This window comes from Nelusetta ayraudi, unplaced genomic scaffold (assembly GCF_046127955.1).
Source record: "Nelusetta ayraudi isolate G7.1 ecotype Tasmania unplaced genomic scaffold, CSIRO-AGI_Nayr_v1 ptg000090l, whole genome shotgun sequence".
Lineage (NCBI taxonomy): Eukaryota > Metazoa > Chordata > Actinopteri > Tetraodontiformes > Monacanthidae > Nelusetta > Nelusetta ayraudi.
In genome coordinates this window covers 1,824,019-1,848,700 of record NW_027466140.1, presented here as the reverse complement: position 1 = coordinate 1,848,700, position 24,682 = coordinate 1,824,019, and the positions used below count along the sequence as shown (strand labels likewise).

Sequence of the window (24,682 nt, the reverse complement as noted above, 5' to 3'; positions counted from 1 at the left end):
ACTGATCCCATCCATCCTGGTCGCTGCCAAAGACAGGCTCAACATTTTTATCTCTGCATCCCTGCTCAGTTTCGCGACTGGAGCAAACCGGTTGGAGCGTTACCTCTGTCCACTCGTTATTCTGTGCGTCGTAGGACTCCACGGTGCTCAGGTAGGACTGGCCGTCGTATCCACCCACAGCGTAGAGCCGGTCGCCCAGCAGGCAAACACCCACAGCATCCCGGGCGATGCTCAGGGAGGCCACAGTGGTCCACGTGTCGGTCTTTGGGTCGTACCTGCAATTACAATTAGGCGATTGTTTATCCACAGTAAGAGACGGGTGATGAAAGGGGGAGAAATCTTTCATCCAATCAGCCCGGCCCGCCAAGAGGGAAACACGGAGACGTCTGTCTGCGAGCGTCGCCTGATTGCTCTCTGCTTTCAGCACCTTTCGGAGCAGACGGAAAACTAAGGTGGAATTCAGATGCAAAGTAAAATGTCCCTCAAAAATAAGCAGCTGGGGATACTTGCAGAGACAGCAGGGTGCATTAGTGACACATTAGTGTCATTAGTGTACATTAGTGAGAGAGACTTTTGATGGCTGTGGCTGTCCAGGAAAGTAAAGAAAAGGACAATATTGTGTTAAAATGTCTGAGTTCGTTTTTTTTTTTTTTGATGACAATTTGTGTAATTAAAAATCATAAATCAGCTAATGGGTTTGAAGGATAACTATGCAAATAAATTTCACGTAAACCTGAAATTAAAGGAATATCAAAACATTAGTGTAGATAGATTATAACCGTCATTGCATTACAATACAACAGAACTGTGGCACTCATTAACAGCATAAAACACCAATGAATATTATTCATTTTATTTTATCTATAAGATAAAATCTACATAAAAAATGTAAAATTTCGGCTTTGTTTTATTTACAGCGCAATGTTAAAAATCATGATTGTTATCCCACTATTAAAGGTACAAGGTTCAAAGGAGGGGGGGGGGGGGGATCTAAAATCTATTTTCTTTCTTTCCGTTAGTTAATCTACTGCGCACGCTCTGCTGCGAGTTCCATGTGGGGACGCTACAGATGGGTGTAGTGACCAGCAGATGGTGCCAGATACTGCAACATGCGATCCTGGGAGGAAACTGTGACCTCCCCGACTGAGAATCCCACAGTGGAGCCCGGACACGACTTGAAATGTGGGAGCAGCGAGTCCAGGTCCTCGTTCCCACACAGGAACCCATACAACTCGCTTATCGTGTGTGTGTGTGTGTGTGTGTGTGTGTGTGTGTGTGTGTGTGCTGGCCTGCACGGTGCTCCGTCGTACCTCTCCACACAGTCGGAGAGCCGGGAGCAGTGGTTGGAGGCGGGGGCGTCGTGTCCTCCCACGGCGTACAGGAAGTTGTTGTACGTGGCCACGCCCACCCCCCCTCTCCTCTTGGACATGTGCGCGCACATGCTCCACTTGTTGGTGTGCGGATCAAAGCACTCCATCGACCTCAGGCACGAGCTGCCGTCTCGGCCTCCCACTGCAAAAAGCCTGGGAGGGAGAGAGGGGGAGGGGAAAATGGGTTGAAATAATGTCAGGCTAACCTCATATGGAGTGGATGCAGCAGCAGCAGACGTGGCGGGAGGAGGAGGGGGGGGGGAGGAGGAGGAGGGGGAGTGGGGGAGGGGGGGTTCCAACAGCTGTCAGATGTTGACGTGAGACGCGATGACAGAACAGTGACAGCGTGACGGCACAGACACAGCGGCGAGTCACGGCTAACATTCGTCAAAGGCTCTTTCCTTGAGAGCGTCTCTCTCTCTCTCTCTCTCCCTCTCTCTCTCTCTCTCTCGAAAAGATCACACTACGCTTGTAGCTTGCGCAGGCCGACAGCGATGAAAGCAGAGGCTACAGGGAAACGCTTCCCGCCGTCTATTTTTGACCCAGATGCAGGAATAACTCGGCGGAGTCGACTTCAACCGCCTCACGCTGGATGGAATCTTCGCCCCTTCGGCGCGGTCGCCTGCCGCTTTGATTTATTTACTCTTAAATGTGAGGAGACGCATTAAATCAGGTCTCGGTGTTTTGTAAGCGCGCAGCCAAACGGCTGCGCTAATCATAACAGGAGCGCGCGCGCAACAATAACACGGCGGTCGATGTCGTTCAGTCCGCAAGTGACTGTTTACTGCCTTTGAACCACTCCTGCTCTTCAGTTTTTCCTGGATCGGCCCAGCGAGAGTTACATAAGGCCCAAAGTGACGTGTTAGTGTTACTGCTGAAAACTTTCCACAGCAAAAAAAAAAAAAAACAAAACCAAAAAAACACCCTGCTGTTTATTTATACGACTGGATTTGTGTGTGAGTTTATGTTTTAAGTGGGAGTTAAAACACAGACTCTGTGTGTGTGTGTGTGTGTGTGTGTGTGTGTGTGTGTGTGTGTGTGTGCAGAATATTCCAGTGATACATGTCGAGCTCCTTTAAGATTCAATGTATGCTGATGTATGCAAACAAACACAACTTCTTTTTAAAGGCTCCTATACTGTATTTTTCTCAAATAAAGTGTCAGTGAACTCCTCCAAAGAAGTCCATCCTTCATTTCTTTCCCTGGCTGCACCTTTGAGAAAGTTAATGCTCAGCCACACGTTTACAGAAATCAGCTCTTTGTGATGTCACACAGGGCACTGACATGCCAGAACGATGTCGTTGAATCCTCTGAATCATCTTAATGAACATGTGGACGGTTAAAAACAACAACATGGAACCAGGAAGCTAAAACAGATGAGATAAACCCGAGGTTTGTTGTGGGAGGCTGTAAACAGAGGGCTAAACATGCTGCCCAATGTGGTTGATGACGCCAGCAGCCTCAGCCCTCAGATCCAGAAGGGAGAACCTACTTTCCATTAAGGGCCGTGACTCCCATGGTGCTCCTCGGTGTCGACATGCTGGCCACGTAGTTCCACTGGCGGGCCTGCGGGTCCCAGCGCTCCACCGTGTTGAGGTAGCTCCAGCCGTCGTGGCCGCCCACGGCGTACATCGGCCCCTCCAGCACGGCGATACCTGCACAGAGGGTAAACAGGAAGTGGACGTCAGGACAAACACCTCGTCACTGTACTTCAGCGGATGTTTCAAGTGTCTGTACTTTGCTTTTTTCTTTTTCTGTCGACTTTTTACTTTCACTCGCTGCATTTCTTTGTTTTTCGACACTGGAAAAACATGCTGTTATTTTTGTCATTAAAAATCATTAAATGATACAATTTCCAATCACAGTAATTGACTCATTATTATTATTTATAGTTGCTGTTGCTTGAAGTGGAGCTATTTGAACTATGCTGTTGTGTCATCCAATATAGAAGTGGGTCATATTTTAGAGGGAGATTATTTTAGAGTACCTCAACGTTTTACTTCAATACATTTCAGAACCTGTGCCTTCTTACTTTTACTAGAGTAAAGACATTGAAGTAGTTTTATTTTTATCTATACTTTTAAGTAAAGATTTTTGCCCCCTCTGGTGGACATGCTGCTTTTCAAAACCTTTGTAACTTTATTCAACATTTGACATGGACAGAATTTCCGACTCTTTGATATTTGACCTTCAAATATTCTAATCGTGATACCGCTGCCGCTCAAATGCTAAAGCTGCGGTGCATGCCGTCGTGACTTGAGGCCTCCTCATGATTCCCCTGCAGTTCCACTAAATCCCTTGAGCAGACCCGGCGCTTTCTGCAGAGGTGTTTCTTCGACAGTCGGCGGGCGGTTGTTGTGGAAGTTGGAGGACACGGAGTCACACAGCTGAGCAAATCTCTTCAGGAAACAGGAGGTCCATAAAAACGTGTTGTTGCTTCAGCGCTTTGCCCGCTCACAGGGGAAACGGGGGGGAATGGCAGAGGAAGTTTTCACACAATGGATCTTTCTATTACCACCCATTTCCTTTGGTGAGAGTGTATTGTTTTGGCGGAAACGCCGCAGCAAGGACGCATTCGCGGAATTTCGAACCAACCGGGACGCGTTTGGAAAGCAGCTCCGTTTCATTACGAGCAGTAGTTTTCCGCAGGAGAAAGGAATCCTTTTTTTTGTCACCGTATTCAATAACACACACATACAAAACAGGCAACAGTTGGGTACGGCGCTGGCAGACTCTATCTAACGTATTCAGAACACACACCACTGGCAAAGCAGTGGGAGACGTATTTGGTGCAGGAAGGATCAAAGCCGACACAGGTAATCTGCAGAGTGCGATCTCCCGGGCGCGCCGACACCGGACGGCCACACGGGGTGAGAGCCGAAAGCTTTGACAAGATCTCGCTGTTCGGTTCCGCGGGTCTGTTTCAACTGCGAATCAAAAAGTGCCTCCGATATGAGATTTACTGCGCGGGGGTGGAGGGTGGGGGAGGAGGATGGCAGAAGAGAGAACAGCTGGCGCAGTCTGCCGGAGCCTGATAGGGAAATGGGTAAATACCAGGAGGTCTATCTCCAAAAGAAACCGGATTTTATTCTATTTCTCCTTCTTCTGGATTTCTCCCATCTGTGCACGCCGCGACTTCTTTGATGATTTTGAAACACCAGGTAGCCTGACTAAGGGAAGGGAAATTGCTCGAAGGTATCGCAGCCAGTAAACATAGTAGCAGGGCAACAAATAAAAAATTCCATTTCTGTCCCGCTTGTACGTTAGCAACTGTAACTATGCATGCGAGGAGCCTGACGAGCTGGAGGCAGTCGGGTCGCCAATCCAGGAGAGCAGCGCGCTTACAGGACCTGACGCTTGGTTCAGAAAAGGTTTCGGGAGGGCTGTCGGATTCAATGCATTCTCGGCGAAACCCAAGAAGCACACTGTTGAATATGGAGAGTGCTGAATAACGACGCCGCATGAATAAAAATTAAACTGAACACCTCTGGTTTCCGTCCCCGGGTTGAAATTGTGTTTGCGTTCAGGTGATTCAGGTTTTGGTAAAAAAAATAAGTAAATAAATAGAATAAAAAAAGAACGTTAATTTCTGTTGCTGATTTTCTTTCGTGCAGAAAAGAAAAACGAACCACATTCTGAGGTGCTCAGCTAACGTTAGGTTGCGTGGTGCGTTGACACCTGATTATTAGTTTAACATTCCGAAAATACTGCTCCATCAAATGTTTGTCCTTCCTCGGTTGCACATTCTCTTCATGTGCAGTGACTTGGAAACCTGATGAACATGTTTCAATGACTGTGTTTAGTGTTCAGAGTTGATTGCCACTCAGAACTGAAGACCGATAATGTGCGATTCAGTGTCACTAAGCAGCTGCAATTATAAACACCCAAACATTTTTAAAGCTCAGTTTTCTCAACATGTCAATCATTATATACAAGTGAAAGTAGGATCATACAGCATGAACAGTGGAGGAGCTATACCTTTATCAGTTTCACATTGGCTGTATGTGAGATTAATGCCACAAACTCTAAAAACACAACTGTGCGTCTACAATCACGGTTAAGGTTTGTTTCTTAGAATTTTTTTAACATTGCTTGTTGTGTGTGTGTGTGTGTGTGTGTGTGTGTGTGTGTGTTATCCAACTGCAGCCAAAAGACGTTTTAGTTTGCAGCAAGATCTGACATGACAGTCCTAAGAAAATACTTTCCTATGTTTCCATCTGTGTGTTTGCTGTGTCTGATGCCTTTGTTCAGCCCTCTGTCTTTGTCTTTTGGAAAATGAGACAGTAAAGAATGTGACGCTGCAGACATTCTAGCGCTTCCCGCTCAGCCAGAAATTACATTCTGGCAGACAATCAGTTTAGGGCACGGCAGCAACCCTCACCCCTGTCGGGCCCACCCTCATTTAAATCACTTTGGTGGTGAAGTCATGAGCAACCCGGGCCCAAACAAACAGACCCGGACCACCCTTGCAGCTCGGCCTGTGTCGCTACCAACAGCGTCCTCAAGGAGACTCGCCGGATCTGCGGCAGCAGATTGCGACTCATCACACGCCTACAGAGCCACGGCAGTAATAAATCTGCCCGCTGATCGTAGCCCCCCATTCGGAGTGTGATCCTCGCATTTGTCGGTGAACACGACGTACTCGTGCGTTCATCTGGAAACCATTGTCGGGCCACGCGCGCTGCTGTTAAAAGCCGTTTGTTGTAATTGTTTTCCCTGCCCTGTGTACTTAGTCGCTTCATTGGAGCCCATTATGAACTCCGTGACAGTGATCAGATAGTACAAGCCCAAAATAATTACTGCATAATCAGCCTCCACCCACCCACCCCCCTCCCTCACCCGCACACACCCTCACGCCATTGCATTTATTCATAATTCACCGCGCTCCGTTGATTTGCTGTGTAATATTTATAATGTTTCAAATCACTTATTGCTTCATAAAGTCTTTGCGACAAGGCAAACAACACTCAGTGGTTTTCCGACTGATCAGGACTGACAATAACAACTCTCTAGACTGGTCACTGATGAATAAAAATCTTGCTGAAATGAAATCAAATTATGTGAAACGTCTTGTCGAAGCAGGTTTAACTTTTACTCACAGACAGATTTTAGCAGAAGCTTTTTTCATGTTTTACAAAGAAAATCCACATGATTCTGGCTTCTGGTGAGGACTTTATAGAGAAAATGTTCCCTTTCCGGTCTTGCCAATATTACTTTAAATAACGCCCTGCTCGTGAAGTCCAGAGCCAAATTTTCCACGTCATCATTTTCAAAATTGAAAGCGAGACTGAAAACCGTGAATTGGGAGCAGGACCCATGTATGAAACCACGCTTCACCTGTCTGTCGTGATGTTATTCGCCACGGGTCTTAAACCTGACCGAGGACATGTCACTCACCAAGTCCGTGCCTGTGTGTTGACATCGGGGGCATGGTGGACCAGACTTTGTTGATGGGGTTGTAGCACTCCACCATGTTGGAGGTCTTGAGTCCGTCCCTCCCTCCGACCACGTACAGCTTGTTGTCTATGACCGCCACGCCGAACTGCAGCCGCCGTCCGTTCATCACCCCCACCTGGACCCAGGTGTTGGTCCGCAGGTCGTACTTCTCCACGGTGGTGGAGCCTTTGATAACCACACGGCGGCACACACACACACACACACACACACACACACACACACACACACACACACACACACACACACACACACACACACACACACACACACACACACACACACACACACACACACACGTTTGTTTGTGTACAGTTTAAACGCCGTTGCTGCGTTTTTGACCGTCGCTGCCCGAGCGCTGCACCTTTGGTGGCGTCCATCCCTCCGACAGCGTAAAGGGCGCCCACAGTGGACTTCCTGGGTTTGGTCCTGGGGCTCTGGAACATGGGCCGTCTCTCTGGCAGGAGGTGGTACTTCATGGCCTCCATCAGCAGCTTTTGGCACTCAAGGTCGTCGGAGAACATCCTGTTGTTTTCCAGATCAGCAAGAAGCTGGACGAAACCAGACGAGAAGGAAAGTAACAAACGTGTCACGTGTTGTGAAAGCAATGCATCACATCCGCCTCTCATCGCTGCTGTATTCTTGGAACAACAAAACCGATTGCTCTCTGATTCTCTGAGAATAAAACCAAATGCTCACTACACTTATGCAGAAATATGTCTTAAATATCATTGGCGTCACGCTGAAGACAGAGCCAGCTGCTTTTGAAATGGAACATTTTTAATGTGGTTTCGCTAAATATTTCAGAGTACATTTAATTTTCATCTTGTTGGGGCTGCCAGTGAAGCACTGCCCCGCTCACATTTCAAGTCTAAGCTCAGCTTTGACAAACAGTGTGATGACATTCTGGTGTTTATTTGCCTCGCAGCGACCGTCCCAGTCGACTCAGGGCCTGTTTCATTGTTGTTTACGAAGAACAATGCAGCGCCTTCTGCTTCTCTCACTCATGACATTAAAGTCACATGGGTTTGCTCGGGTTGGGGAAGTATCGTGCCAGTGAAATCAATGCTGCGCTCACATGCTAACAGATGCGTTTTCCTGCTTTATTGTTCTTGCTAAATAAAGTAGAAAATTAGCATTCCTCATAAATGTGAGTTGCAGCGGTTGATGTAGTAACAATGCAAATATAGGGCAGCTATTTATAGCCTAATGATATAAAATCCCACATGGCGTGGTTGTCATTTTGTCAGCTTGATTTATAACTGTAAGAGAAGCGTTGAGTTTTTCATGGTGTTCACTTTCAGCGCTGTGACAACACGAGAAAATTCATAATAAATTTAAAGCTGTAACAAAAAATTAAAGAGCAGACTGCTGTTATATTCACAAACTGCATATGTGTGTACATATGTGTGTAGGTGTATATACTGTATATATATATTTAAAAAAAAAGAAAAGATTTTCTTAAACTAACATCAAACTGAGAGGACCTTTTTTTAGTTTCTTGTATTTTGCACACTAAACATCTTGTTTTTAATTTTACATAAATGTATTTGATTAAAATCAGTCCAATATTCAGCACTCTTTTCCCAGACAGACAGACAAACATAGATAGATAGATAGATAGATAGATGCTTATGTCGATTGTGTGTTTGTCCTTTTCACCCGCTACCTCACCTGCGGAGGGAGAAGAGGAAGTCGGATGAAGGCCAGGAGCACCCCGAGGTCCTGCTGCCGGTGCTGGACGTCGTGCCGCACCCACATCATGAGGGACTGAAAGATGGTCTCCTCGTCGGGTACGTTGATGTCATCGCTGGACAGCAGTTTGACGATCTCAGCCGTGGGGAGCAACAGGAACTCCTGGTTCTGAATGACCTCCAGAAAGTGTTCCTGGAAGACAGAGGAGACGTGGAGGAGGCAGATAATCATCAGTCATTAGCTGGGGGCCGGTTGGGGAGGGGTACCGGTGCCGCACTGTGTGTGTGCGTGTGCATGTGTGTGTGTTTCTGTATCAACAGCACAAGGACAGAGAGGTGACAAAGGAAAGCGACGCAAGCGGGCAGAAAACACAATCAGACGGCTCCGTCTCTGTTGTCTCGCATGAGCAGCAGTCGAAGACTCTCAATTCCATTGTTTCAATGTTTCTCGCAAACAGATGAAGCCGTCCGTCTGTTTTGCCGTTGCTCGGCGAACACAATTATCCACGCAACAGCGGGTACAAATCAATCTGGCATCTCTCGTCGCCACCAAAAAAAAAAAGAAAAGGGGGAAGAAGAAGAAGTGGAAGAAGCTGCCTCTTAAGCTTGTAAGCTCTGATAGCTAATGATCATACACGCCAGCGTTGGGCAATTACAAGAGCTTTAATGAGAAACAGAAAAGCCCTGCAAACCAACATTACATCACGCCGACTCAGCGCTCCACCTCTGAGTTTCAGTGGAAGACGTTCTGGGCTTATTAAAGATTGATCTCGCATTCAACAGCCAGAAGCTCCAGCAATATCACAGCTCTGCTCGGCTGCCCGCTCAAGGACACCGTCTCATGGGCAGCTCCATTAGGGATGATGATATATAAAACATGCCCGCCACACGCGCGCGCGCAAGCACGCACACACATGCACGCACAGTAAATCCAAAACATATTAACGCACATGAAAGACATGTAGAGCAATCACTCGCCCGTAATCACGCCCCGCTTGGAGCAGTCAAGCATTAAATATTAAGCTGCCAGCACAACTTTGACAAATCGTGCACTCAGTGCTAGCGGATGTTTAACAATTACTGAAAACAAGCAGAGTATTGATCATCGACTCGCAGCAAATCACGGCGACTCGCGCCAGTCTATTAGCGGGGCAGGTTTTAAGAGTGTAACACTGACAGCCTAAATGAGACGAGGCACGTTTATTGATTTGCCGTGGAGACTCTATGCAAAAAATAGAAGAAGCGGAACAACAACAACGACAACAACCTCCAGCCGACCCCCCTCCCCCCTTGTTGTCAGTGTGGAGCAACAAGCCAATTATTTGCAATTACCAGGCGGAAAAAGCCGACAACTTAATTAAAAAACATTTTTCCCCTCCCTTATAATCATTTAAAAGGAAGCGTTTTCAGAAAACGGCGATCTTTGGTGGGTAAACCGTTCGGAAAACAAGATCAGCGGGACGAGACGCTAATTTATTCAACCAACGTAAGAGAGAAATTTGTGCGATGACAGCTTTTCCTTGGGGAGGGGGCCAGTGATGAAAGGGCTGGAGATCATTCACTCTAAAGAACTTGGAATGAAAAGGTCATTTTCAGAGGCAGGAAAGACCCTTTTTCCACATGCGCATGCGTGCGCGGTGTCGATGCACGAGTGTCACGCTTCTTCAGCCAAAACCATAAAAGTGCCAGTTGTGTAAAAGGAGCTCTCGTGCTGCCACAACAGGACAAGGAGAGGCGACCTCAGGATATCCTGAGCCATCTGGCACTGGGACATTACTGATGTAAAATGGGGCCGTGGCGGTCTGTCCGTGATCACCGTTCTAACACTGTCCCGAGGCTTTAATGTTCTGGCTGATCATCTGGTATCAGCGTACGCTGCTCACAGGTTTTAAAGGACCCATATCATGAAAAACAAACTCTGAATGTTTTTTTTTTTTTGTACTCTGCCTGTGAACCTAACTGAAATGAAAAAAGTCTGTCCTCTACTTCTTCTGGCTTGACTGTCCACATTAAAAGACCCTTTGTGACGTCACGAATGGCACTGACATCTCAATGGCTATATGGCTAAGCTGGGAGACCTTTGGAATGAAGGTATTCTTCTTGAAAGTATTTCCCTTGGAGGACAAACAGACAACAAAGCGAACCGGGATGTCACAGCGGGGTCTCAGCTGCTGCCCTCCAACAGGAAAAGCAGGCTTATCAAAACACTGCACGCTCTGCTCGGGACCCGGGCCGTGGGCTTCCAGGAAGCTCGGTTCTCGCTCCTCGTTAGCGAGGTGATTGAAGAGGAAGCTGGCCCTCTTGTGCAGCTTGATGATTAGATTAACCCCCTTGCTCCTGGATACGGTTTGTGTAAACAGGCCGAGCAGATGTCCTTTAGGAGATAAGGCTCGCCTCTCGCCATCACGCCGGCAAGAAGTTATCGGACAGATGTGTGCGTGAATCTTAATCCAATGCAAATATCCAAATATTGCCTCGTGCGCACACACGCACACACGCGCACACACGCACACACACAGACACTAGGGCTGCATCTAATGACACTGAATTTTTGTTGTCAACTAATTACTAAACTAAACTAAGTCACAAATTTCTTCTTTATTGTCACCGCCTATTTTGGCGTTCTGGTTAAACTAAATTGCATAAATCTTCACATCTGTGTTATACTGTTGTACTCTGACAGCATTCCTTTTATGACAAATATAACAAAAGCATTTACCTGTGACATAGATGTTATATTTTTCAACGTAAAATATGATATTAATTCACGATTTAAAGGTTATTTGCAATGTATGTTCTATTGCACAGTTAAACACCTTCAACAGATTTGTGATCATTTAAATATCGAATTAACATGCCCTAAATAACACAGTTGAGTTAAGTGATGAGTAAAAGAGTGTTCCAATTCAGTATAGACGATAGTACTGACAGGGGCGGTAATTCACTAATTACTGCCGTAAAGTACGCATTCACCTCAGTGAACTATCGTGCTTGTACCATGACTTTCCGACGTGCCAAAAAACAAAAAACTACTTGCGTCAGAGGCTGACTGTCAATTAATAAATAGGCTTGTAATTCAAAACATAACTCACAAATATCTATCCTCGACGTTATTTGGTGCGTGACGATACAGCAACTCCAGGGTGTCGGCGTTTAATGTGTTGGCGTATCACCGTAGTGCTAACTCAGGAACGCTAGGTGAGCTTCACAGAGTTTGCACCTAACGTGTTTCGCTGCTTCATTTTCTATGAAATTTTCCGAAACTTTAGTGATTTTGGGTCGGCCTTTAAGAGGAGAAGAAGAAGAAGAAGAAGCCGTTCTTCTTCTTCTCTGTTTTTTGCAGGATGTAAACAACGAGCGACACTGCCGCCCTCGGCGCTCAGTATTGCACTGCAGGTACAAATGAGCATAGCGGCCGGAGTGTGATTTTATCATTCAGCAATTAACAATAACACGACGCGTCGACGCTTCAATTTTCGGTCGACGAATTTTAGGTTGTCGACGTAATCGATTACGTCGACTAATCGTTGCAGCCCTAACACACGCGCACATGAAGATCTCTCTCACACACACACACATTCTATATCCAGCACCATACGCCATCCAACCGCCTCTCTGTGGATACTCCTTTACCACTCTGTCTGGGGCAGCAGACTAATCCTAATCAATGACTTGCAAAACTGCATTTCTCACCCACAGTCACGTAATCGTATAAGACCAGGTGAAAGCATGAAACCATTCCAGTTATATTTAAATATGCGGCACAGGACAGTTTTTCAGCTGGAATGAGGCGATGTGACAGATTCCTGAACAGAACCGTTCTGAGAACAGGGGGGAGTTGCTGTGCATGTGTTCTCCCCCACACCCACCCACCCACCGACCCACCGACCCAACCCTCCCCTCACGTATTCTCGGAAAATTGCATTTGCGGCCCAAATTAACAAAACAATCGTTATTACGGCACGGGGTGCAATCAGAGTTGATGCATGGGAAATTAAAGACATAAAGCACAGAAGAGAAGGCTGCTCCGAGTAAATCCTGTCAGCGCCATTAGATTAGGTCAGCGGGGTTCGCTCCATTCACTCGCGGGCCTCCTTTCATGTGAGAGCGCATGCGGCGGCAATTAAAAGCACATTTTTAAACACTCTTGATGCTGCTGGAGCTCATCATTACCGCCGCAGCGGTTGTGTATTCATGCGAATGGGAGTGACTTTTGAGAGCCCCGACCCCCTATCCCTCCTTATTACGAAATAAATAATTTAGCTCACTCATCCATGTCAATAGGGTATTAGCCAGCCCCCCACATCCAATATGGCGGTCCGTTCATTTCAATGGAGTTGCTCCAAAACAAAACCGCTGCGCCGCCATATTGCTAGTGTGGTATTCAATTATTATATTACATCCATAGTCTCAGCCTCCCTACCATTGTGTAGTTGTGAGCCACGGCGAGCAGGTCCGCACAGCCCTGGGCGTCGGCGAAGGAGCGTATGCCGAGGCAGTTGGAGGGATGGAGCTGCTTCATGAGGAAGTTGCAGCAGACCTGGATGACCTGCGAGAGCTGCAGGAGGCACGCCGCCGCCAATAAACTCTCAATGGTTTCCTCTTTCAGCTCAAGGACACCTGCAATGTCAGGAGACGTAAAATATATGTGTGTCAGGGCCAGGGGTGGACGGTAATGGCGGAATTTTTAATCGCACAGGGACATAAACAGTCGTTTTGCTGACAGAATCATTGGGTTATTCCACGCAGTCTAGATTCATTAGAACCCCCCCACCCCCCACCCCGCCCACGGCAGCACGTTCAAACATTCAAACAAGCATCACTTATCAAAGTGGACTTGCATTAGTTAAGTGCTGCGCCGTCAGTCACGGCGGTGATAAAGGGCCCTTATTGATCATTTTTAATCACGGCAGATTCCAAGACGTCTCATAACTACTTATAAGAGCCAGTGAATGCGTTTATGAGCACTCACCCGTGTAGGCGAAATGAACCAGAGATCGGAGGGCCTCTGGATCGACTCCCTCCATCTTGATCTCCTCCTGCTTCGCCTCCCGCACGTCGCTGGTGAACATGGCAGCAAAGTAGTCCGACACGGCGCTCAAGACAAGCCTGCCGCAGAGGAAATGTAATTGAATTAATGCTTATGTTTCACAGGCCGGGCGCGGACTATTTTGAGTGGTCACTGAATCGATATAGACCGGGCTTAAGAAAGTGACTGTGCTGACTTTCATCTTCCCGCGACGCACTGTTTCTAACGATGATTTATACAGCCTCAGCGGCTGCTGCGATGATAAACTGTGCTCCGTGTTCTGTATCATTCCTCCATGTCAGATAAATTAAATTCCCCCACATACGTCACGCTGCTAATAGCCACACCAGTCAAACCCATAATCATGCAAACTCGTTTGTCTAGCTCACAGAAAACTCTACTTGATTCATGGCAGTGCGGACAGATGAGCTGGCTGGACACGGAACTGAGAGAGAAAATTACATGATATAGTGCAGAAATACCCCCCCGCCCCCCGCCGCCGCCGCCGCTTCTCAGACGATAAAGCCTATTGTAAAATGCATCAGATTGTATTCTATTACCTCTGCAAGTCTTTGAAACCTTAAGCTCTAGTTCAGTCATTCACACTTTTCTCTGTCAAGGTTTTTTATTTCATAAGTCAGTCTGGATTGACTAAGAACACTTGGCTGTGTGGACAGGTTTACTGGCACATACACTGAGTGAAAATGCGATTGCATAGCTTTCCGTGTGTGTGTCGTGCAATCTTTTCATCACAGCCAGTGAAGTGTGCACCGGATGCCTGAATATCGACACCTTCATGGCTGACTGCAGTGTCTGCGATTGGCCGTAGCTCAGATGCAATGTGAAAATTGGGAGGGGAGGAGATGCAATTAAATCTCAGTTGAGTGCATTATTTTGATGGAAACCACTGAGCATGGAGTTTGCATATCTCCCCTGTCAAGTGAGGTTATTAAAAGCAGATGAATCTTTCTTTCCATCTCCAGGATTATTTTATTATTTCTGTGATGGACTGAACCATGGTTGGGGTGACGGCCTGACTGCACACAGCAACAGTCTAATCAACTGAATCCAGATGGACTCCTAAAATATACCGATGCACTTGTAATTAATGTAATCAGAGCTAAATGAAGCACAAACGCCAACCTGTGAGCCGGTATCTTGTGATCCCCAGCTATCAAGAGGACGTCACACAGCTGCTTGTGCTGAAGATAAGTCTCCATCTTGCGGAAAGTCTGTTCTGCATGGTTTGTCGCCTGGAAAAACTCGTCGGAGGAGTTGGTGTTCATTCTGGGAAAAGTGCTCAGAGCCAACCTGCATGAAGACAAGCAATGGGGACAAGAGATGAGAATACCAAAGCAGAAGATTATTGAGACAATTGCAGTAAATTTGACAGGGAAATAATTCCCCATGTGTTTGAATTGGATACAGTAAGAAAAAGTGCCAGCTTAATAAAAAGCAACAATCTCAAAGGGCAAAGAGAAAAACGTCTGACACCTAAATATTCCAGAAAATATCATTTACCGGGGAACAAATGTATTCATCAGGAGAATTAATTCCACTCACTGCTTCATCTCCCTTGCAATTAGCATAAAAAAACGCAAGTCAAAAAGCTGAACACAGCAAGATAAACAAGTTATTGAGCCCACAAAAGAGCTTATTTTGACACTTTGCACTACTTAATCCTCCATTCCCTGTGGTGCGTTTTTGTCTTTCTTGCCACTCTAAGCTGAATTTAAAACTGTAACATTCTAAACTCTGCGAATAAGTGGATAACTAAGCGCTGCAGTCCAGAGGGAGCAGCGAGCGCCGCAATCTATGCAACAGCTTTCCAGACAGAATTTTCCTCTGTCTGAATGCATGCGTGCCTTTGTGTCTGCTCCTATGTGCTTGTATATCTGGATGTGCATGTGCGCTTCCCAAAGACAGGGACTTAACAAGTAAACAGGCCTGCTCCTTGCAGGATTGTGCCGAGACTGAGTCCCCGTCCCCGCAGGCTGCCAGATTACATGCTGTTTTACAGGAATCCAAGTAATCCCTCTGACTTGCGGCAAATAATGCAGCTCAGTCACTCAGTGTCCTTCAAAGATCAAGTCCACTCATTGACATTCAGGGTTGTTTGTTGCACTACACAACCAGACCTCAGCCACCTCTCCGCAGAAATTTATGGCCCGCTATACCACAAGGCTCAAGATAGAAAAAAAAAAATGTCAATGCTATTTGAAGTAACATTTTATGTCCCCTCTCATGACAACTCACACGCTGATATAAGAGCTGCACGGGGTCATAAAATTACAGATTTGTCAATGTGAATGAACTGCAAAGCCTGTAATGCTTGGCAGTGCTCTGTATTGGCACACATTGAGATTGATAACCTGGGAATGGTGGGGGAGGCATATTGACGTTCTGATTAACCGACTATTACCAACTTTTGAGCCGAGCGTCTGACTTTTCTTCCCCTTTGATTACCTAAAGCAACAGCATGTTCCCTCTGGGGGTCGTTTATTTTGACCTGCAGCCGCTGCAGTATCCTTTAGTCTAATCTTTATTGGGAGACACTCAGCCGAATGTAAGAGTAATTTATTGCCTTGTCTCCATAATTCCCCACTGACTCTGAAGTCTTGGAGGGGAACACCAAACAAGACCGAATAAGCAATGGGGCTATAAAACTGAGATGCATCGCCTTTGTATTGGCTCGGAGGCATGCTGCAAGGATTTTTCATGCCTACCAATCTCTTGGACACTAATTACTTTGGTATCACATTCTGGGGAGTCGTAAATTTCTCTGAGGTGCGTATTTCGCTTTCGGTGGTGGGTTGAATCATCAGAGCTATCGCCCAATTTTATTGGGGCATTAAAATCCCAGAACGCCTTACTCTTGAGAAACTGCTGCAGGGACATTGCTGTATCACTTATTGCTATTGAGACACACATTCTGATTCACAGAGCCTATAGATTTCCTTTGTGATGTCTTTCACCGTGCCAGCTTGCATTTCTAGAAATAATGAGATGGTAAATTTGACAAAAGCAATATTGGCCTTTTCCTCCCATATTCGTTGTGACATTTCCATCTGTGAGCACTTCACCTTCAGTCTCGTCATTTCCTTCTGACACTAGATGACACCATCTGGTGACAAATTCAGTGAGAGAGAAAAATCTTGAGAAAAAAAATGCTTTCAAGCTAAACCTGAGATGAGGTGGTTCTTGCCTTTGATTCAAGGTAATACCTTATTAAAGGCTTTATAATGAGAGATTTCTGACGAAGAGCTAAAAATTAAAATACTCTTGATAATTCTTCAGGGTGAAGAAATTAACAATATCATGTTAAATTTCCCCTCCTCCGTTTCATCCGTGCTAATGAGACTGACATCTCGCTGTGCCAAAACTGCCCTCTTGGATGAACGGCCTGACGATTCAAGATGTGCTCCCTGTCACTCCAGATTATCCCGTAGCTGCAAAGGTTGTGAGTCAGACATGCTAGGAGCTCCAGTCTTATTCCAACTAGTGTCAACTCCATCCCACAGCAAGAGGGAAAGTTGTGCCTGCCTTGGCCAAAAGGGAAACGTCTCTTTCAAAATGGATTATAACAGCTATTTGCCCCTGAAGGCTGCTGAGTAGCCCGGGATGGGCTCCAAACGTTACAGCTGTGACAAAGCCTCGTGCAGCATGTGCCAAGTCTTTATGTTGCAGGAGATCTTTATACCTCTGACAGTCGGTGTACTGCCGCTCGGCTTTGTGTCGCGAGATATATATACACTAGCTGTAGTGGTTTGATCCCTGAGTGAGGCGGGGTTGATAACGGATTTTCCTCCCTGCACTTTTCCTGTCTCACAGAAGCTCACGGCAGACCTTTCTTCACTCATGCCGGATGTGGACCTGCATAATGTTGATAATGATGGGTGAAACAAAGAAGCGCGTGTTGGGACTTATTGAAAAATTGCAAATGCTTCCAGCAGTATTTTGCAAGCACATGCTATTAAAATAAAAGTAGCGGTTGTGGTGTGGGGAGGTCAGCACAATGTCTGCAATGAAGAATCAATATCTCAGCTGGAATGCTGATCCACAGGCAGTTAATGAGTGTGCAGCGAGAATGGGAAATGGAAACTGTCTGTTTGAAATTGTGCTCCATATGGTTGCAGGAATGAATCAGATACCATTTGAAAACTGGAATTAAGAACAGTCATAATTTAATTCTTGGTATGTGCCATCAAGCGGTGTCATCTTGAAATGAATTTTGAATGTTGAATGTCGTTTTCAGTAATGTCCTAGTAGATAGCCGTAGTTCAGTTTAAACTGGACAAAATTACATTACATTATAGACATCTCAAATGCAAGTTCAAGAATTTCATTTAAAAAAAAAGTAATTGCGCCTAGTCAGAAAGATGTTGTTGATATCTGTAGTGTTAAATCCAGATCACAAAATATAAAAAACAACTTGCCAGAATATTAATCATTGCACAATAGAATGAGAGCTGATGTCCCCTAACAGCTGCACAGCACGTGAAAACAGGAACGTACACAAATCTCTGACCCCAACAACTACCACATAAATCAAGTTTTAAAAAAACAACAAAAACCCTAATTGGTACATTGAAGAGCAGAGTAACTGGTAAAGAACAGATTTAGGAAGTCAGATTGAGCCACACAGCCTCAGACATAAACCTCCATTAGAATGTCCAGGTCTGTTGCCAACAGCTGCTCTAGGTCAAAGAAGGCCCATGTGTATGGCTGTTTGTGAGTGGAGTGTAGAGTGAAAGAATGTGTTTATATACATTTAGTTGAAGCCATAAGTGTGGTCAGGGGTAGACTTGTGTGTGTGTTTTTATCATGTGTCTGGAGTAGTGTATGCTCTTGTGTTGGTTTATTTTTTTGTTTTTGCTCTGTTAAGTGGCCACTTCTTTTGGAAACAACCCACCCTTGACCCTTGGATATTCACAAATTGTAAGCGTTTCTCCATGTCAAAGTCCCAAGGACACGTGAAAAAAGTATTATCATCACGATTAAGTGAAAGCCACAAGTGAAAGTTCTGGGTTTTGTTTTAAATTTTATGGTGAAATGGGTACAACTATGAGCCCACGACTGAATGTGCACATGTAGAATGAACAAATTGTCTCTCTAGGCAGTCAGGTACCCAGAGTTGGCAACTGCGGAGATTGTCTATGAGTTGGCATAATTGCCTTGAAAAGCAAAAATCAAATGCACACAAGCATAAATGCTTAAGTCTATTAAAGCTTTCAAATGCCGCTATCTAAAAACCTAAACATACTAAAAACTGTCAAAAGCAAGAAAAATAGCCCAATAACATTAACACTTTTTTTAATGACTATGCAGACATTCGCTTTACTTTGTCGCTGTAAATATTCCACAAGAGGTGAAGGCATTTTTATTGCATGGGTCAAAAATTAGTCAATACGCGATGGCATTTTCTCTCCATATTCATGGATCATCTGTGTTTACTATGCTGAACTCTGCATTTCAGTGGTGGCAACATTTGTCATTAACTGTATGTGTATTCATGTGGGCGTGTGTACTCGTTTGTTGCGTGTCGAAGGGGCCATGAAAAATGTGCAGATAAAGCGGAAAGCTCCTCGCTGCCTTGCTGATGGCAGGTTAACTGGCATAGGGGATGAGACCGTCATCAATAATTTATTTACATCTTATGCTGGAGTGTAAATAAATTGATTGGAATTACTGGAGTGGTGTGCGCCTACACTTCAGCAGTCTATAATAACATTTAGATACATGCCTACTTGCAACAAACCTAACACTCACCAGGTCTTGCATTTTAATTGAGAGGCTTTAAAACTAACTGTGTGTTTTGTCAGTGAATTCATCATGATGCACAACTAATCCCAATTGTTTTGACTCTAAGGCTTTCTGGCAAAACAAATGAGGGAATGCAAAAAGAGCCACAGCGTATTATAATAGTCCCAATGTAATATTTATTGAAACTTGTCCTAGGTATTAATTGTATTTAAGTTAAGCCCCTTTTTTTGGGTTGGCGTATGTGACATTATTTAACATTTAAACAGAAAGGAGGAAGCCTATCATAAATTGCTCCTCCATCTCATCTTACTCTTCAAAGAAAGACTAGAAGAGGTGCTACTGACTTCAGCTTTCATGAAAGGTAGCCTTGTTGTGCACGGACTGCTGAATTGGCAAAGTCAAAGAACACTCAGAATCAATGACACAGCCTCACAAAAATTCCAAGAGGAGATCCCGGAGGATGTCATTTTGAGATCACAACGGATATTTCAGGCAAAACAGTAAGCCTTACAATATCATAAGGCAGCCGACAAATATCTGAGTTACTGCAGCTGACAGGGGTTGCGGTGGTGGTAATTCTCTTCCAAGGTAAGAGAGAGAGGGAGGGAGAGAGAGAGAGAGAGAGTAGGAGAGAGAGAATTGAAATATCATTCAATGTGAACGGCGACTGGCTCAAGCCTCTATTTGTGTTTATGTGGTAGAGGTCAGGGTTTCAATTCCATTTAGGTTAACTCGTAATGTTGTTTTTGACAGCGATATTGGGGGAGGTTATTTAGATGAGGGTCACAAGGATGGAACAAATATGGAGTATATAGATATGGTAGTGTGAGGAGAGAGGTTGGGGCTGTCACACACAGTAAGCCCACCAAGGTTCTCTAGATAGTATGTATGTGTGGTATTAGTCTGGTAAGTAACTGTGGCTTCAATTAAATTCCGGTAATGTAAACGCATCAGCTTCAACAGACAGCGTGTGTTAAATTATTTTGTATATCTTTCAGCAACCCTTTTAAGATTTAAACACACATATCTTGAAAAGTGCAGCAGGTAAAGGCTTAATTCTTGGGTGTTTGTTGATCAGCTTGGGACACAGGTTGTCATTATCAGAAAGCATTTTGTGCAGTGGATTTGGCATAATAAGCAATAATAATAAATAAGGTCAAATCATTTAACATTTTATTGTTATAAGGTATATTATCATTATGTTTTGTTAAAATAAAACACAATTTTCCCCATGAGATGGAATGAGATCTTGCCAATATAATTAGTCAGCTCAGTCTAATAATAACAAAAGCTGGATGCTAAATCAATGCAAGAGTGGGATGCTGACTGATGGGATGTTTTTGTTTTTTTTCAAAGACACTGTCAATTCAGCAAACCACTGAGGAGTGTGTACCAGACATTGACTGACATATTCTTCTTCAGAGAGACAGCAAAAAGTTATTATACTTTGTCAAATGGGGCTATTGATAGCAAAAATGGGAGGCTGAATCAATGAAAGCCTGGGAAGCTGACTGATGGGATGGCTCTTTGAGGATGTTGTCAATCGAACTAATCACTGAGGGGCATGTACCAGAAAGTGACTGACACACATTTTGCTACTACAGAGGAATGGCAAAAACTTCAGCTTTTTTTTCCCACAGCCGGCAGATCTCATTTTTACATTCAGCCTGAGGGATTGTGACAAATTATGTGTCAAGGATTTATGATGTGAGACGTAATAGGGCCATCCAGCTGGTGGAGCAAATGAATGTGCATATCTCAGACAGTGACATCCCCACATCTGCTTAGAGGCAGGCGAGACTGCTAGCCGTGTTGTGTCGCTCGGTCACCAGCCATGTTTGCTGCGCAACCACATGTGCAGCTTGTGCACATAAACATAAATTGGGGCGTCAGACTTTAATAGACTTCCACTTGACTGCTTTGCCACTGAACTTTGATTTAATGTGACATATTGGTCATATTGTTATTCAATACATGGCTGTGCTGAAAATATATATTTTTTCTTTTCACGAATTAAAGACAAACAAATCAATTCACTGAATGATGATGAGCAGTTGGTGCCAAGAAGATTTATTTGTGTGTGTAACAAGGCATCGAGGATACCCTGCTCTCTAGGACAGAATATTTATGTTCTGTGGACACTGCAGGGTTAGGAAGCCACCTTTTTTGCAGTTCCCCTTAAAAATCAGTTTCCGTTGCTGGTGATCGACACCATAAATCGTAGCAATCAAGAAGAGCTCGGCCAAAGATAAATTCACACTCCAAGAAAGTGGAAAGGCTTTAATATTTCAGGGTCGTTGTCAAGCTATGGTATTTGCACTGTATTTTACATGGCCAGCATGAAGTCTGGGTCCCTGAGAGAGCTGATGAGTTACACATTTATTCTGTGGGGCACATCTTTTATGCATGGACCTCTCACACAGAGGGACCCCAAAAACATCTGCCAATTATGCGGACACGCAAAGCAGATACTCAAAAATCGTGTCTTAACTCGGAATTATTCATGCTCAGTTCCAAGGTACACCTCCTGTCTCCCTTGCCCACGGTACTCGTGTAATCCACAAATGTACTCTGTTTTTTTTTTTTTTTAGGCTGGCTGCAGGCAGAGAATGTGTATTTAAGATCATCTACTCAATCAGGGAAACCTTTTTGCTAAACAAAGAATGTTTCATTTTATTGTTCACCACAACCCCAGGTGCCTGGAACAAAGGCAGTGCAGGAATCAGCACAGCTCAAAGAGCAATCACCTCAGAATGTCACAGACAAGATGCTCTTTTCATCCTTGATGGGAGTTGCTTTGAGCGCTCTGCCAGATAACACACACACACACACACACACACACACACACACACTCACACACACACACAATAACCTATTTATTTCCTGGAAGTAGATGTAGGATCACACAGAGAGAATACTGGAGGGAAACAAGAAATGGAGGGAGAAGCCCACAGCAGTAAACAAAAACTCCATGAGAATATGATTATATTTTGATGGAACATTTCTATGGAACCCTTGACACAAAGACTAGAAACAGGCTCTTTCTGCTGAATTAATTTGATTGCACCACTACATTCCGTGACGTAATGATTCCTTCCTGCTTTTTCACTTTGCAATTCGTGTAAGAACGTTTCAGTGCAGGATTTAAGAAGCGAGTCCTCTGTGGAACCAGCTCATACTCTGGACCACATCACAGTCAAGGGAGGAGATAAAGCCACCGCCTTGCATCTACTGAATAATTAAAGTGATCCTCATAGGTTTGTCCTGGCCAACATGCTGTAGATTATGAGCTGTCCCCAGGTGACCATGTGGGCAGCTGCAGTGCGTGAGTCAAATGAAACAGAATGGCTTTCCAGTGTCAGTGAAAATGCTGCAAACATGGAAGTCAAAACTTTGTTTCTCTTTTTCCCAGATGTATTCCGGTGGAAACAATGCGCACAGACAGCCTGACTGAGCGGCCAAGTGGGTGACATCCACACTGTCAAGGAGGCACATGCTCGTCTCTCCCGATCACAGTGAAATGTGTTTATTCTCAAGAGTTGCCTCGAGAATTCTACCGCATGAACGTGACTTTGCTTAGCGGCGATACTTTCTCTTCGAGATATCAGGGGAGCGTGTGTTCCAAAAATAGCATCTGGCTGCTGCTGAATGAGTGTACGATATGCAGTGGGACTGAGGCAGAGGCGCATGATACACCTGTGTCTCATCCCTTCTCTCTATCGAAAAACACACTCAGCTACAACAGTCGTACCTCTCTCTGGCCTCCACCTCTGCCGGTTCCTCGGCGCTGCTCTTCACATCCTCCTTGCCCGTGTTGGCAACCTCCTTCTTCTTTGTGGTGCCTGGCGAATAGCCGGTCTTGGAAGACTCCTCGTTGATCTGGACTGCCTGGGTGCTGTTCTGCTGATGGTGCCATGATTGAGAACCCGCTCTGACACAGACAGGTGTCGGCCCCGGTGTCGGCGCCAGGATGCTGTGGACTGGGCTGCTGGTCTTGCGCAGACCTCCGATGCCGCGCTGTGACTTCAGCCGGCCCTGGACCGGCGTCCCCCTGTGGTCCAGGCCATCCTGTTGGATGTAGCCTCCGACCCCTCCGATGCCGCCGCCCCCGCTGCCGGCTGAACCTTGAGACGAATGGCTGAACCAGCGCCAGCGTAGCCTGAGGATCTGCTTCACGTCAAATTCCTTCTTCCCCGACACAGACATCCTCCTCTGGGTTTGGAGATGAAGGCAGTGGTACGTGGTGTCCCCAAAAACATGGAGAGCAGAGGAGAGCAGAGCCTCGGTTTTAGTCCTCGCTGACTACACTGTGCCTCTTCTCTTCCGTCACTGCCTAACTGATATCATGACCATCCCTCCCTCCCTCTCTCCTTCCTCCTCCTCCTCCTCCTGCTGCTGCTGCTGCTGCTGCTGCTGCTCCTCCGTTGTTCTTTTAGTGGAAATGAAAAGCAGTCCTCTGCAGCTTTTGTTCCTGTACCCGACACTACCAAGCTCCCTCCAACTCTCCCTTCTCTCTGCCTTCGTCTTTCTCTTTCCCTTGTGCTGCTGCTGCTGCTGCTGCTGCTGCTGCTGATGCTGCTGTGCCGCTGGAGCTCAGTTAATGCACATGCATGCTCCACACACCCTCCCTCCCCCTCAGCTGCTCTCTGTTTTGCTCTCCTCCCCCCCCACTCTCTCTCCCCCTCTCTCTCTCTCTGCACGTCCCTCTGTGTGTGTGTGTGTGTGTGTGTGTGTGTGTGTGTGCGTGTGTGTGTGTGTGTGAAGTGATAACGGGGCTGCCAGGTCTTGCTGCAAAGGGAGGTGGGGTATCATGGAGCCAGGATGATGAGGTCACACCTTAACAAAGTAAATCGCCGCTTGCTCAAGGAGGAAGCCGACCAACTGCACGGTATGATGGGCTCGTCACGCACCTGAACGTACTGCTGATCCATGCACGCCCGTGTGTCCGATCCAAGAAAAGCAGCCAGACACTAGGTGCTCTCACTACTCGCCGGCCCAGATTAACAAACACTTTAAAGCACGGCTGGTGTAATTTCTCTCACACTCGTGCATGTGTGTGCAGTCTGCCATTCTCACATCAAATGCAACCCCCATGTGGAAATGTCTCAGTGTGTGCAGCCAGGCGGAGAAAATATTCTCCTTCAGTCACCGTCTTGAAATCCCCCTGCGATTACAAGTGAGAAAACCACATACTGATGAACCGTCAAGGTCAGTAAGCTGCCACTTTCCCTGCTCAGGCTTCAGGGGGGAAAAAAAGCGTATTTTCCATTTCAAAAATAGATCCTGCCTCTTCTTAAGCTCGCTCACACACATACTCACACTCACACACACATATATACACACATACCATACCATCGCTGGTAATTGAGATC

General features: G+C 45.6%; 1 protein-coding gene across 2 annotated transcripts in view; it reads right to left on the bottom strand.

Moving 5' to 3' along the window:
• klhl4 (kelch-like family member 4) overlaps positions 1–24,682 on the bottom strand; it is a 30,103-nt gene that overhangs the window by 3,085 nt on the left and 2,336 nt on the right. The window contains exons 2-11 of one of the 2 annotated variants that reach the window (XM_076046442.1): positions 23,062–23,522; positions 14,691–14,858; positions 13,491–13,627; positions 12,942–13,138; positions 8,499–8,711; positions 7,189–7,375; positions 6,768–6,992; positions 2,863–3,025; positions 1,311–1,523; positions 104–275 (exon numbers count right to left, since the gene is read on the bottom strand). In XM_076046442.1, the coding sequence (XP_075902557.1) occupies positions 104–275; positions 1,311–1,523; positions 2,863–3,025; positions 6,768–6,992; positions 7,189–7,375; positions 8,499–8,711; positions 12,942–13,138; positions 13,491–13,627; positions 14,691–14,858; positions 23,062–23,516 (2,130 nt within the window). In that variant the 5' untranslated portion in view covers positions 23,517–23,522. The remainder of the gene's footprint in view (positions 1–103; positions 276–1,310; positions 1,524–2,862; positions 3,026–6,767; positions 6,993–7,188; positions 7,376–8,498; positions 8,712–12,941; positions 13,139–13,490; positions 13,628–14,690; positions 14,859–23,061; positions 23,523–24,682) is intronic. The other variant, XM_076046443.1, reaches the window with a different exon arrangement.